Source organism: Mytilus edulis, chromosome 13, assembly GCF_963676685.1.
Source record: "Mytilus edulis chromosome 13, xbMytEdul2.2, whole genome shotgun sequence".
Classification (NCBI taxonomy): Eukaryota; Metazoa; Mollusca; class Bivalvia; order Mytilida; family Mytilidae; genus Mytilus; species Mytilus edulis.
In genome coordinates, this window is record NC_092356.1 from 63,781,900 (window position 1) to 63,796,330 (window position 14,431).

Below are 14,431 nucleotides of genomic sequence, written 5' to 3' on the forward strand. Positions count from 1 at the left end.
CTCACTGAAAAAAATTTAATCTGGGGATATAAAATTAATGATGAACATTATTATGAAATAAACTTTCTACTTACAGTTATTGTATTTACTATTCACAAAATACATTACTTGTCAGAATATAGAACACAAAATATCAACATATACAATGTTTTTAGGTCAGAATTTAAAATAGGATTATTATTACAAAAAAAATATATTAATATTGAAGGTAAAGGGATACTAGAAAAGATATATTCTTATATTTGACAGCATTATTGTCAGTATTGCAATATTTTATGTATTTTACAGAGCTCCTTGTACTTCAATTGTTTGATAGATGGGTTTTTTTTCAATGAGTTTTGAAAGTGAAAGTACAAATGTACTTTTTCCTTAAATCTATATACTGTAACTTTATATTATACATAAGATATGCAAATTATGCTTAATACATTATGAGAACAAGATTCTTATGTAAACCTACCTTCCGTGGCTAATCCATTTAAATTTGGCAAGCACGTGGTGAAAGTAATTATAATCCACACAAAAAATGACAAATGAATTTACCGTTATACCGGACAACAGAGAAATACATTTAACCACAAATCAAATTCGGAACACGCTTAAATAACCCGTGATTCTGTTTTTATCCCCAACATCTATCAGATAGTTACAATATATAAATATAAAGTTCATATTCAAAGTTATAATTGTAAAATTATAGAGAATTAATGTATTTAATGATAAACAATGTATAATGACAAATAATATATAAACTAACAAAATTATAAAAATACTACCTGAAGATACCCTGGTCTTTTAAGGTACTAACAAACAGGGATCTTTACTGAAATAGCTGTACCAGTGAAGAAATCTGTTAACAGCATGTGATATATTGTTGTTGAATAAAAAAAAAAAAAAAAAAAAAGAATGTTTGCCGAAATCGTTTGAAACAAGTTATATTGTGTAAATAAGATATATGACATTTGTACGTAAAGCTTTTGCAGGCAGCTGACATAACATCATGTACTTTTTTTTATCACAACAGCATGAGACTATCGTGTATTTAAATTTGTGTGATGCGATAACACTTTGTACATATTGGTTTTATTGTGAGGTATTTGTTTTACTGCTATGCAGTCGCAGTTATCAAGACTAGGACTTTGTATCAACAGGTTACTAAAGAAAGTATTTAGAGAGTTAAAATCAGGACTTGCTGGCATTGTTGATAAAGCTGGATAACGTTTTAGTTGTGTTGGTATAAAATAGTTACCATATATTGTATATTGTACACGAGTAAAACTTGTTTATAATAGCTCACAACAGATTGGATAACATTGATAACCTCTAAAACTCTGATGTCGGTTGTTTTAGTCCAATATGAGCATGTTTCATTGACCAATGATACCCCACATATCCTCCATCCGAATATCGAAAAATTACATATGTAGCTTTCATCATATTTTCAGAAATGAAGTCAATTAAACAGATCTTGCTCAATAAACATGTCCTTTAACGGTATCTTAATTATATAAAGTGATGGATATGAAGAAAAATATAAGAAACAAAATCCAGCATGAAGCCGTCACAACGTTTATTTTGTCGTCTTGGATCTCTATCAACGCTTCATGTTAACCCTTGTTGGTTGCTACTGAAAAACGGAATGCACCGACTGCTCTTATTTTCGTATCATTGAACCGTAACTGTAGCTAGCAAGAACTTAATAATCTTAATACTTTTAATCGTTCTCTGTAGATGGATTTTTTAGAAAACGCAATTTGAAGTGAATGTTTATTTTTAGACGTACAACAAATGTTATGTTCAATGAGGCATTTTATAAGTTATAGTTGACAGTATTTTTGGATTTATATTATCTGCATAGATTAAGGTGCATTTCAATGATTTTTTTATGTACATTATTGCATAATATATTTTATTCATAAATTGTAGATTCCTTCATTTCTCTTGTATCAAAAAAGGTAATTTCCCTATGAATGATGTTTTCGTTGAATCTGTATATAAATAGACAATTCCTTTTGTGTATTCTAAAATGAGATCAAAATATTAATACCTGGAGTAACATTACCTGTGTCTGTTCCAATAATCAGACCACTGGGACAGATAATATCGAAACAAATTTAAAATGACTCACCGGAAAAGTTTTACTTAGATGTACTCGTACTGAGAAGTTTGTATTTTTAAAGAGTCCAATCATACTTGTGTACGGGCGTAAAGTACCACATGAGATTAATATATTACTAGGTTACTATATCATGTAAATATATGTTTTTTACAATTATTAACTCTATAATTCATGTGTCGTATGCTTTTCAAGTTGACTTTAATTCCTTGATATACATGTATGTATTTAGTTGAATTTTCTATAGTACTTTTAAAATTCACAAAACTAACAGCCAATGATTGTTTGTAATTAGAACCTGTTACTATATATAGTTGCAGTACTTAAAATAAAACCAGACAACTTTATCTCGGGAAATCTCTGTAAGCATATGATTTTTCCCTGAGAAGGTAAATAAAGGTCTGTGATGAAAACTTGCTTCTGGTTCAAGTACATAACTAAGTGCAAATTAATTCAACGACGTGTGTTATGTATTACTATAATATATATTCCTATGAATCTATTATGTCATATATCTTTCTGCCGCACATTCAAGTTGTACTGCACCGAGTGACACGTACTGTAATCTTATCTTGGTGCTTTAAATCTGTTTGAACTACCTGTAACAGCAGCTTTCTATGTAGAAAACAAAGAAAAAACACACTAATTACCTGAAGATTATGATTCAGAGAGACATTGTGGTTTGACGTGAAAACTGTTATACCTATTCCGGTGTGGTTTGTGGCGACGAAAGATTTATGTGTACTTCCATCACTAAAGGTTTTATAAAGCCATCTTATAAGGTTATTATAATACGCCGTTTTTATCAGTATTAAATAAGATAAAATAATGTACAGAATAGAAATAAATATTTTATGTAGATTTCTTTGTTGAATAAAAATGCAATATTTACCGATTTACAACAATATCCTTTATTAATTTTAAAGTATTAGTATAGCTAAATGTACTAGCTGAAAGATGAATTAGTAAAAAGAGAAAATGTGGTATGTTTGCAATGAGACAACTCTCGACTAGAGACCAAATGACAGAGAAATTAACAACTATAGGTCACCGTACGACATGGAAGTTATTTTTGGGTCTGAATTTTAGAAAGAAAATTAATAACTACAATAAGTGGAATATAATCTGCTATTACATTAACTTTATACAATAATGTTTTATACTTAACTACTTTTTCAAACATTCACACTGTCAGAAACTATTAAAGCACTACAAGGTGTTATGTTTTTGTAAACGATTAGAATAAGGTACTGTGTCAGAATTGCTGCCAAGAATATGTATGTGTAATGAGAAAATGAGGTTATGTTGATATAAAGTGCAATGACTGGAATTCAGATATCTCGGTCGTTATTCTGTGGTTTAGTTAGACTTATCTTTGTCTGAATACGCGGTAACCTATAATATTTTCATATATATCGTTGTGATTTCATTCCGTTACATCAAATCTAATATAAGAGATGTTTTATAATAAGCAAAATGTCTCGTATTATTGCTAAATATAACAAATAAATTGGAATTCGAAATAATAATCTCAAACTGACATTAAGAATGCAGATTAAAGAATAAGGATTGAAAAGTGATTAGAACATTGCATTAGTTATGTAAGTAAACTAATAATATCATAATTTTACTAACGATAATGTACTTGGTTTTTTGTTGTACTAAATAAGCCTAAGGTGTACTAAAATTAATTTGAATTGTATGTTAGTTTTAAGAAAATGTTATTTATTCTATGTATTCAACCTGTCACTTTAGATGTAGTTATAAAATCTGTCATAGTTAAAATCATAGAAATTTTTTGAAATAGGAATATCCAAGTGCTTAAATGTATGTTAAAAACACACAAATATATAGAACAGAGTAAGTAAAGACATTTATTATATCATTATTTAGGTGTTTTTTTTTTAACTAATATTGAAAACACAGAATAATTTTAAAAGCTTAATTCGAAATTTTGTGTAGACCATCAATACACCATGCGTTGTGAAAGCAAGTTTGATTCATGTCATACGTCTCAATCTGACCGAATTTCCTCCCTTTCACTGTTTCCCGATTTTTATCCGATGCACTAAACGATTTTACATGGATTTTACTCATTGTTCAGCCCATTCGGCGACGTAAAGTTTTTTCCCTTTTTTTTTTGTTGTTTGTGGACAGTTGTTTCATTTGTAATCAATCCATATCTCCATATGTTGTTACATCACTATTTTTTTTGTACAATGCAAAACAACCTCAAAATGCCTATTAGAAAATGATTTTTGATTTGGTAACAAAGAGTACTAACTGTTTTAAGTAATTCATAATAGAATATAGTTATTATCAGTACGAGAAAGTCAAATAGATGGCATTATAAACATTCGACTTTGATGTACACAAATATGTACAACAGCTTTAAATAAATATATTTATATATTCTAAAGTCATTATAAAAGACCTTCGTGGTTATTATTCATTGAATAAACTTAGACACATATGGAATAGATGTCAAAGAAACTGCTAGCAACTAAACAAAATCAGAATTTCCTCAATGCGCAAGAACCATATAATTTTGAATTTATTATTTATTTTATATTTTATAATATTTTAATAATTTATTATTTTCGAATTTTGCAATAGTTGGTTTATTTTCGACAAACGGAAGCATAATTTTATTAAAAGGTTCTTAATTTGTCCTGGTATTGATATTCGATAGAATTTAATATGGATATACACCCAAGAGTTTTGTATTGGAGAAAACTACAACGTGGAATATTTGATATTTTTCAGTTTTTATCTTCTGTACTTCGGTATATAAAGGTCATATTCTCAAAATATTAATCAGGTTGGGATATCGGACTTTAAATCCAATGCCTCTTGCATGGAGAGTGCCTACTTCTGCACGTTCGATACCCCTTTTTATGGGGTTGATTTGCCCATTGCTTTAAGAGTTATTTTGCCCTGGATATCCAAGAAATATTTGCCACTGGTGATCATCTTGCAAAAAAAAATCAGCCAATCAAACTAAGTATTTCTAGTAATTATGTTTTGATAGTTTTTGTCTCATTTACGTATTTAATCTACTATAAACAACACAATGAATTAAACATAAAATGAAGATTTGCTTCAATAAATATATGAGCTGCGGAAGCTTAGCTCTTAGGTCCTTATGTTATCTTTTGACTATTTGCGGACACAAAAAAGGACCATAGGAGTTACGGTTCCGCAGCTATAAACATATCAACATGTCAAATTATTAATTAATTCACTTTACGGTAAAGACAAAACTGAATTAAAAGAAAACGTTATATAAACAAAAACGAGTTCGGACAGTCACGCTAGTGTGAAATACATTCAGGGGAATGTCCCAAACTCTTTTAATATGTATCTGTAAATTCGGGGGGGGGGGGGGGGGGGGGGTGCTACTCATCAAAATTAACTTTTTGGCTTGATTCTAAAAAGAATAACGTTCAAGGGGACATAATATTAATTTTACATTAAATGTATATTGCGTCACGTATATCAAGCAAGGGTGGATAATATTACCTGTAGATAACACTCGTATGTCTAATGATTAAATTGAAATGAAATTTAACTATATATATATACCCGGATAAACCAAACGTCCTTGGCTTACATTACTGTTTACGTTTATAATAATATGCGGCTGCTTAGCAGGTCGTAACGATTTCAGAAAATCAAGGGACGGCTTATGCTTTTAATTTCAAAACATTACTAACTGCAGAAGCACTGGTTAACTTTGAGTTATTTGATTTGAGTGTAGGAATTACCCCCTATAGCAAGTAAGGTTTTTTTCTCAGTTGTTCCCGTGTTTACTATTTTGACTGATTTATGTTTACATATTAAATCAGGTGAAAATTGTGGTTAAACAGCTGATAAAGTTGGTACACTTCAGGTACATTTTGTACTCCAGACTTCTATTCATTTAAATCGTATGTATATTAAAATCAAAACTTATAAATGCAAAACAAGAAAAAGAAAAGTTAAATATTTCAATGTGCAGCATTTCATTTGTTTTATAACGACACAATATGTCTATTCACCTTACTTTGTTACATTCTCATTTTACAATACATATTTATCATTCTTTATAAATTATCTCGGATATATAAAATTAGGACAAGATCAATTTTCCTTGAATTCATTTCTTTTAAAGAAAATTTTTAAAACTATATTGCGTCCTTTCTAAAAAAAATCCTTGTTTCATGAGGGTTCAGTATTGGTCTTAAAATAGTAGTTCCTGTATCTATATGAAAAAGAGTACACAAATTGTAACATTATTTTGATATATTTAATGCCATATTTAGAGTATCGATAAAAATAGTCTGTTTCCCAGCCGTTATAGAAATTCTTGACAATACTATTTGTATATTCCGAAGGTATACTGGATATTTGATGGAGGGGACCAACCTACGATAGAAAAGACTTATGAATAAAGAATATTCCATGACCAAAATTCTACCTTAAAAGACACAAATATACACGTCTTTTGGATACAAATTAAATTTTTGGGGAAATTGGTATTAATCAATCAAAATTGTTCCATGTTGTTAGATTATTTTGAATTGTTACTTAATCATTAGTATCAGTATCATTTTTTACAAAATGTTTATCTTAATGACAATCTAAACTGTTTACGTAATATTAGTCATTCGGCGTTTAAAGCATCAAAACTGTATTATGATACTAAATCAGGCATATATTTAAATAGTTATTCGTATTTCAGCTATATACTTATAATCTTTAAAAAAAATAGATACTAAAAATAAAATAATTAGTAATTACATCGAATCTTTAATCTTTTCAGTCAAATACGGAAGGGAAATATATATGTGTCTCCGGAAGAAATAATAACTTGATCAATTGACGTTACAATAAGACACTTGATACAAGAACGATATACAGACCAATGAACACTTGACACAAAAATATACTCCGGAACACCCGCATGTCATAATTTCTGGAAAACTTAATATAGACTTTTTCTACTAGTAAAATATAATACTTAGTAGTATTTTAATAAAAATTAAGATGGGATCACGTGGGAAACCTCGACTAACATCAGAATCTTCACAAATATCAATGTGTCAAAATTGTGAGAACGAATATTGTGAAGTTACAGACCAAGTGTCAGATTTAGGACCCAGAAGAATGACAAAACAGAGTATTTCAGAAAGTTTGTTGGGTCCGTCTCAATACCACGAGCTTCACAAACAATATACCGAAATAATGCTTTCATATCACAAACTAAAAATAAGTTTCACCGTGATGCTGATCCTGAATGCAATATTACTGGTGGTTGTTATCACATGTATGGTGTTCATCATCCCTCACATATCACCAAACAAGGTGACTAACTCGAATGACAACCTTAAACCAGACCAGCCAACAAACCTTCCAAGAACTGGTGAATCAAAGGAGCCACAATCTACAGTTACTCCTCCAACAGAGAAATCAAATATTATTCCTTGTCAATATATTAAAGACGTTCTTGGTAAAGTCTACATCAATGGTCAAAAGGTGGATGAAGTTAATGGGAAAATGTGTACTATCGAGGATTTATTAGATTCTTTGAAGAAGGTAAAACCAGCTTGTGAATACAATGTTTTTTTATATCTTTAAGTTGACATGATTAGATCAGTGTGTGTCGTAAAACAAAAATAGTGGTGCGATTTCTTTTCCGAAATATATTTTCATATGGTACATGTCATTAATTAATTCTTTGCAGAGAAAACATTATCTGTTAGATATAAGTAAATGACAGAAATGATATTAATATATATACTAATGTACAGCTGTTTACGTTTCTTTTTTTCTTTTTCAGTACATAGATAATGTAGAAGATGTTAAAAGACTCAAAGGTACGCACCTGCATTCTTTATTGTGATTACTTATTATATACTAGACTCTTCTATTTTCTCTATTGTATTTATTCATTGTTATTATATCATTCATTTTATCAAATATCTTTTTTTTTAAATTGCATTCCACTAAATAATAGCCTTGATAATGAAACGGGCTAATGGTTGATAATTCAGCTTGGAAACGTTAAATATTCTAATTGTACCGACGTAAGGTTTTGTAAAAAGACGATATATATATATATATATTCTTTCATTACAGAGGCTTTTCATTTTACATCAGATACCACAGATCTAACAACATGCAAACGAGATTCAAGTAAGTGATTACACAAGTGCTCGGTAACAACTGACCTAGTTTGATTATCTTTTGGAAAATTAACATGGAATCTGGTGAATTGTCTCATTACGTAACTCAGCTCATCTAAAAAGAAAAGTGCTTCTATATACTTGAATGTAATATTTAGGTGTAAAAACCCGAAGGGATATCTACCACCAGAAAACATTTTTTTGTCGACCTTTTTTTATCTATCACTACAACTAGAAACATTTATCTTATGTTCTATTCGCTGAAATTCTTAATTTAATTCCCTTTCTTCGTAGTATATACAATGTACAAACAAATATATTAGGTTTGTTTTCTATTGCAGAATTACTTCGATGTTTGAAAAATTGGGAAGAAAAGTGGGGTACAAGTAAAATAGATGTTAATGATGAGGCCATAATCGTGCCTAAAACAGGAATATATTTTATTTACAACAGAGTAACCATTATGATGAATGTAAAGAATGCAACTGTTATTGGTGATATTGAGCACAGTTTGCGTCACAGCAATAGTGGTAGTGACTTCCAAAATATTGAATCAAGCAAAATCGCATGTGTATCAACAAACGGTGTATTCCATCATGTCAGTTATATCGAAAAGGTTCATCACTTCACTATAGGCGATGAAATAAAGGTTGCGCTTAAAACACCATCACAAAGAAATGCGTCTATTCAGAGCTCCAGCTCGTTCGGAATGTTCCAGCTTTAACAGATTTAGCCGATGTTGATAAACTGTTGATATTAAGAGTAACAAAGATCTGATGACGACAATGATTACATTCGGTGGATTCGTATAAATTTGACTTAGGCCATGTATCTTACACTAGAGCTGTGTTTATATAATATTTACGGTATACGGGTCCGTGTATGATAGAAAAGAGACATACTCAAGGGTCTGACAGACCGACTCTTTCAATAATTACTATAACAGTCAAATTTTACTTACGAGTACTATCTTCTCGAGAGATATTCAAAATAAAGTCGTTTGGTCATCTAGACGTTCGAAACTAAGGTTAAAATGACACAAAGATCTTTCATTATGCATCGAATTGGAGCATGAAAAATGACATTTGTGATATATGAAATCACTTCATCGAAATAGCTGTACAAATGTAAATATCTTATTGAAATAATATACGTGTACAAAAACGTAATGTCCTGTAGATATTTAACATTGTTCATTGAGTTTAACTCATTTACGTCTTATATCAGCAAGGAAGCATTTGCTCTATGTGCCAGTATAAACGTCATATCTGTGATAATCTTATGATATTGTGTTCACTTGTGCCATATACAAATTATATATATATATAAAGATGTCCTCATTTAAAACAATATGGACATCATTTGATAATATGTTGTAATTATCTATACTTCATTTTGATCTCTGATGGAACTAGTCAATGTTGAACATTGTAGAATGTGACAAACGATGTTTAAATTGTGGGTATCACGTTTTTATACATAAGGGGACGACCATATGATTAGGAGGGGGTGGTGGACCTGTGGTAGAAAATGTTTTTGAATACACATCCTTATCTTGTACGAACAGAAACGCATAGTCTTGAATAGGCAGATTGTTGTTGTTGAATACATTCTGCTAACAAAATACAGGGACACGTGCGGGTTCAAAGTGAAAATAAAACAAGCTAAAACGATTTGTACTCAATTGGTTGTCGTAGAATATTGTATTATAATAATGCTTTTACAGTATGAATTCAAATGAATTGTTGCTCAAATGTTTAACTACATATCTGTAACATATTCCCACGAGGAACATTTGTAGATATATGTGTTATATGCGAAATAAATAAAATAATAAATTGATACATTTGTAGTGTTTTCATCAAGTTATAAGATTCCCAAATTTTGAGGAGATTTATTTTTTTAGAATCCATGTCAATCTGAAAGAATAGTTTCAAATGCATACAGCTTATTAGCTGCAATTGGATAACAAACTCCCTATCAATTCGACAGTGATGTTATGCTATTTTAATTCAGGGAAAAGGAACTATCCAAAGTGTCTACAAAAATCAAAACATTTTGTTACAAAATATATGAGTTGCTATCATCACCAAATGTATTCACATAAGTAACACTCTTAAAATATTAGAAAAAACAAAATTAATATCTTGTCGATACAGACGAATACTGAAAATGACCCATGCAACTTTCTTCTTTTAATACATGACGGTCGTAGCTTCAAATTGAGACCGAAAATGCCTGGTTTGTTGCTTCCTTGTTTTGTATTGCCAGCACTTGCCTGACCTGCTGATTATTCGACGAGTGTCTATGCTAATTTAATGATACAATATATTTCATTAGTCTTTTATGGTGTTAGACAAGATATTGTAAAGTAGTCATGATGATAATCATAATTTCTTTAAGATATGATCTCCTGGCAAGTCTACTACGTTTATAATCCGATGCCATTGTTTTATCCGATATCATATATCTATTTATCTTGATAGAGTATACTATATTAGTGCTATTAGTCATATATGACCCTGAATAAAGTTTTAAATAAACCTTTCAAGTATAAACACAATTAGACAGGGTCTTTAATTGTTTTGTTCTCGACGTTTACTTGTTGATATTTGATTAAAACATTTCTATAGAATACATTTCAGCAAACTCCAAAATTTATTTTACTCTAAAGGCTAATGCTCTTGTGCAAAAGTCAATGGATCAAGCACTGCTGATGGAGTTTTAATTCTCCGAGGGTATCACCGGCCCAGTAGTCAGCACTTCTGTGTTGACTTGAGTAATCATTGATATTTCATAAATTTAATTATACATAAACTGTTTACAAAACTTATAATGTTTTAAGTACTGAGGCTTTTCTACCCAAGGAATAGATTACCTTAGTTGTATTTGGTAAACTTTTAGGAATTTGTGGTCCCCAATGCTTTTCAACTTCGAAATGTATTTAGCCTTTTTGACATTTTTGTTATTCGAGCGTCACTGATGAGTCTGTTGTAGACGAAACGTGTGTCTGGCGCAAATACAAAATTTCAATGCTGGTATCTATGATAATTCATTTGATGCTTCGATAACTGCTATTTTGCCTGTTATGGTTTTTTTTTGTAAGAGTCTAGTTGATATCGATAATGAAAAGTGAAACATTAGGATTTCACAAGTCCCATACTATTGCGCGTTTGCGGTTGCAAATGGTTCGGTTATCTTTTTGACTTTGCAATGTATATATTGTTAGTTTAAATATTCAAATGACCGTTGACCGCTGAAAATAGTTAAAATATATAGAGAAAACGTTTGGGACGGTCTGAAAGATACCCGTAGAGACATATGACAGCTGGGCCGATGTGTTCGTTAAGCCAGGTTTTACTGTATCGTTAGACTGTAAACACTATCCTTTCCGACCTAGATAAATCATTTTAAAAGTGAAGGACGTACTTTCGGAAAATACGTATATAAGTTTATATTTATTTTATATACACCTCTTTCTTGATCTTTTATATATGTGTCAAAAATATTGGATTCAATTTCACAGTGGGGGATCACATTTAACTCTTATCTATGTATATATTTCACTTTCATTTTCAGCTGGTTGAAAGTGATTATACAACCAATATACTAATTATAAATATACATATACACTTTATCATATAAGTTATAACAATAACTTCATTGTATTTTCTTTCAAATTAATGAAATTAATGCAACGCCTCTCTATATTACACAGAAGTCCTTAAGGCATCCCCATATAGTATTTAGGTCTTGCAGAACAATCATTGAACCATCGTCTCTTGTATTTAGGGGTTACCGTCAGGTATCATCTCCTTGTATAACAACACATCAATCGTTAGGATATTATCTTCTGATATTTAGATCAAACACAGAAGTTACTAAGACATCATAATCGACAACGTATTCAGTGGTTACACAGCAATCATTATAGCAACGTCTCTTTTTATTAAAAAAAAATTCGTAAAGAGGCACTAGCTGTCAAATTCATGTTCATCTAGTTGACTCAAACTCTTATATGTGATTAATAACAATGTAACAGATGTATCCAAATTATAAAAAGTCTAAAATGTACCGCGCATGGGCTCGATAATATGTAGCTTTGTTTCGTGTTTGTTTTAGTAGTTGACCCCAAAGACCGCCTAATGCCATATAAGCGATATTAACATAAAGATAGATAATAATAGATATCAGACTCGTGCATTTGGATTTTTGTATGTCTGTTCAATTTCATAGTATAATAGATTAAAAATATAATAATCATCGTTTTTACCTTATGATAATGGTTTTTTTTTTGTGGATCGTTTCAGTTAATAAAATGATTTGCCTTTGTTTCACTTTCAGTGTTAACATTATTTTCCATTAATATTGAACACGCACAATGCATGTACTATCCTTCACTAGCTAAGGGGTTTAAAATCTAGAAACACCGGTTATATAAAAAGTAAAAGAGAGGCGAAGTGTTACTGAGGTACGTTCAAACTCATATGTCGCAAAAAAAACAAAGATCGAATAAAAATACTACACCTAGGCCGTTCGTATACAAAAAAACTAATTTAATAATTACAATGACATTTTATCTCTAACATATATGAATATTGGTCAAATTATGTTGCATCGGCCACATTGTAGAATCTAACATCCATATTGGGATGAAACAGATTGTTGCATACTGTCTTGTGAATATCGTTTTGATGTTATTTTTACATTAACAGATTGTAATTTTATATTTAATACATTTAACTTATAAAATGTTTCACGAAATGACTACAAGATAATGAGATAGCAAGTTTCCTTAAAACGTCGAAAGATTATAAATTAACAGGTACACTTGACCAACGTATCATCTTTGTTTTAGTTAAATTTTAACTCCTATCCTTAAGTCAATTACTTTTTTTGAATGTTTCTTTTCTACTTGATGTATTCAGAAACATATACATGTATATTGATATACTGTTCCCAGATGTATTTGTTCAAAATTTGAACTAGGATGGAAATATAGTCAAACGTGCACGTTTCCCGTTAGTAAAACCTTTGCTTACGTGAAAGGTCTTTTTTGTTCTTACATACCATGATTTCCCGTACGCATTCCAAATTTACTTTAAACATATTTTATTTCAAAAAATCATGTACATGGCATACACATATAAATACAGTGATAACATGTTACAAAAGGATTCGGAAACAAGGTTTCCCTTATATTAATCCGTCTCCCTAAATTCCAAATTTCCCACCCTTCATTCCGATACAGTGCATACACTACATAAAGTATGTATTGCTCATTTTTTTTTGTCATTAATATGCAAAAATATTTGCCACTGGACAGAAAGCAAACAACAATTAACTAAAAAAAACTTTTTGTTGTTGAAAACTAAATATATACTTCATAACAACTATTTTGTTAGTATGATACGGATGAATAATGTTTTTTAACGTCTAGTGGCAAATCGAATGCATATGTCAAAGCGAAATGTACAGCAATCTTTTGTACTTGACTGAAAAAAACTTAAACAATACGATAGGAGAAAGTTACTTATGCTATTGCACGAAAGCGCGAATGACTTTTTAGAGCTTTTTAGAGACATTTTTCAAAAGCTTGTGATCATATAGACCAATTTGTCAACGCATAACTATCGTAACTTTGATATCTAATAGATTATAGCTATTTTAAAGCAGTTTTCTCAATGATTATCATCTTTAATATGAATAGTTTTTCACTAGCTAAGAACGTACAAAATTCGTATTTTAATTTGTTTGAAGGAAAGCCAATAAATAGAACTTAACTCACAGGGAGATTTACATTCCTAGGTCGGGGTAAAAAGACGTTAGTTTGTTATTGCATGCACCTATCCGGTTTTTTTAATTATCTGTTTGATAAAAGTACATTTGAGTATCGTCTCACAGACTATATCACAATGGTTAGCGAAAAGGAACAACTGGTAAACTGACCACAATAGAATTGAAATCAAGTTTTAGGAATCCTGGCGATCCTGTAGAATACTTTCAAAACCATAAACTTTAAATTGATTTCCAACTTCCAATCAATGTATTTTAACTAACCAATGCCATGTTGTGTATGATATTTCATTTTTTTTACCAGGAATTACTAAGTGCATTATAAAAATTCTAGTGTTTACAAAATTTCCCA

At 30.3% G+C, this 14,431-nt stretch overlaps 1 protein-coding gene across 3 annotated transcripts; it reads left to right on the forward strand.

The window, feature by feature from the left end:
• Window positions 1-2,724: 2,724 nt before the first annotated feature.
• LOC139499916 (uncharacterized) lies at window positions 2,725-10,125 on the forward strand. Of its 3 annotated transcripts, XM_071288554.1 has the most exons (6): window positions 2,725-2,898; window positions 3,924-3,976; window positions 6,921-7,693; window positions 7,938-7,974; window positions 8,237-8,293; window positions 8,625-10,125. In XM_071288554.1, exons 3-6 carry the CDS (start codon window positions 7,145-7,147, stop codon window positions 9,005-9,007), a joined length of 1,026 nt encoding a protein of 341 aa, XP_071144655.1. In that variant the 5' UTR covers window positions 2,725-2,898; window positions 3,924-3,976; window positions 6,921-7,144; the 3' UTR covers window positions 9,008-10,125. The 3 variants fall into 3 exon arrangements, with proteins under 3 accessions (XP_071144655.1, XP_071144654.1, XP_071144653.1); XM_071288553.1 differs by lacking the exons at window positions 2,725-2,898; window positions 3,924-3,976 and adding an exon at window positions 3,286-3,717; XM_071288552.1 differs by lacking the exons at window positions 2,725-2,898; window positions 3,924-3,976 and adding an exon at window positions 5,643-5,895.
• The last annotated feature ends 4,306 nt before the right edge of the window (window positions 10,126-14,431 follow it).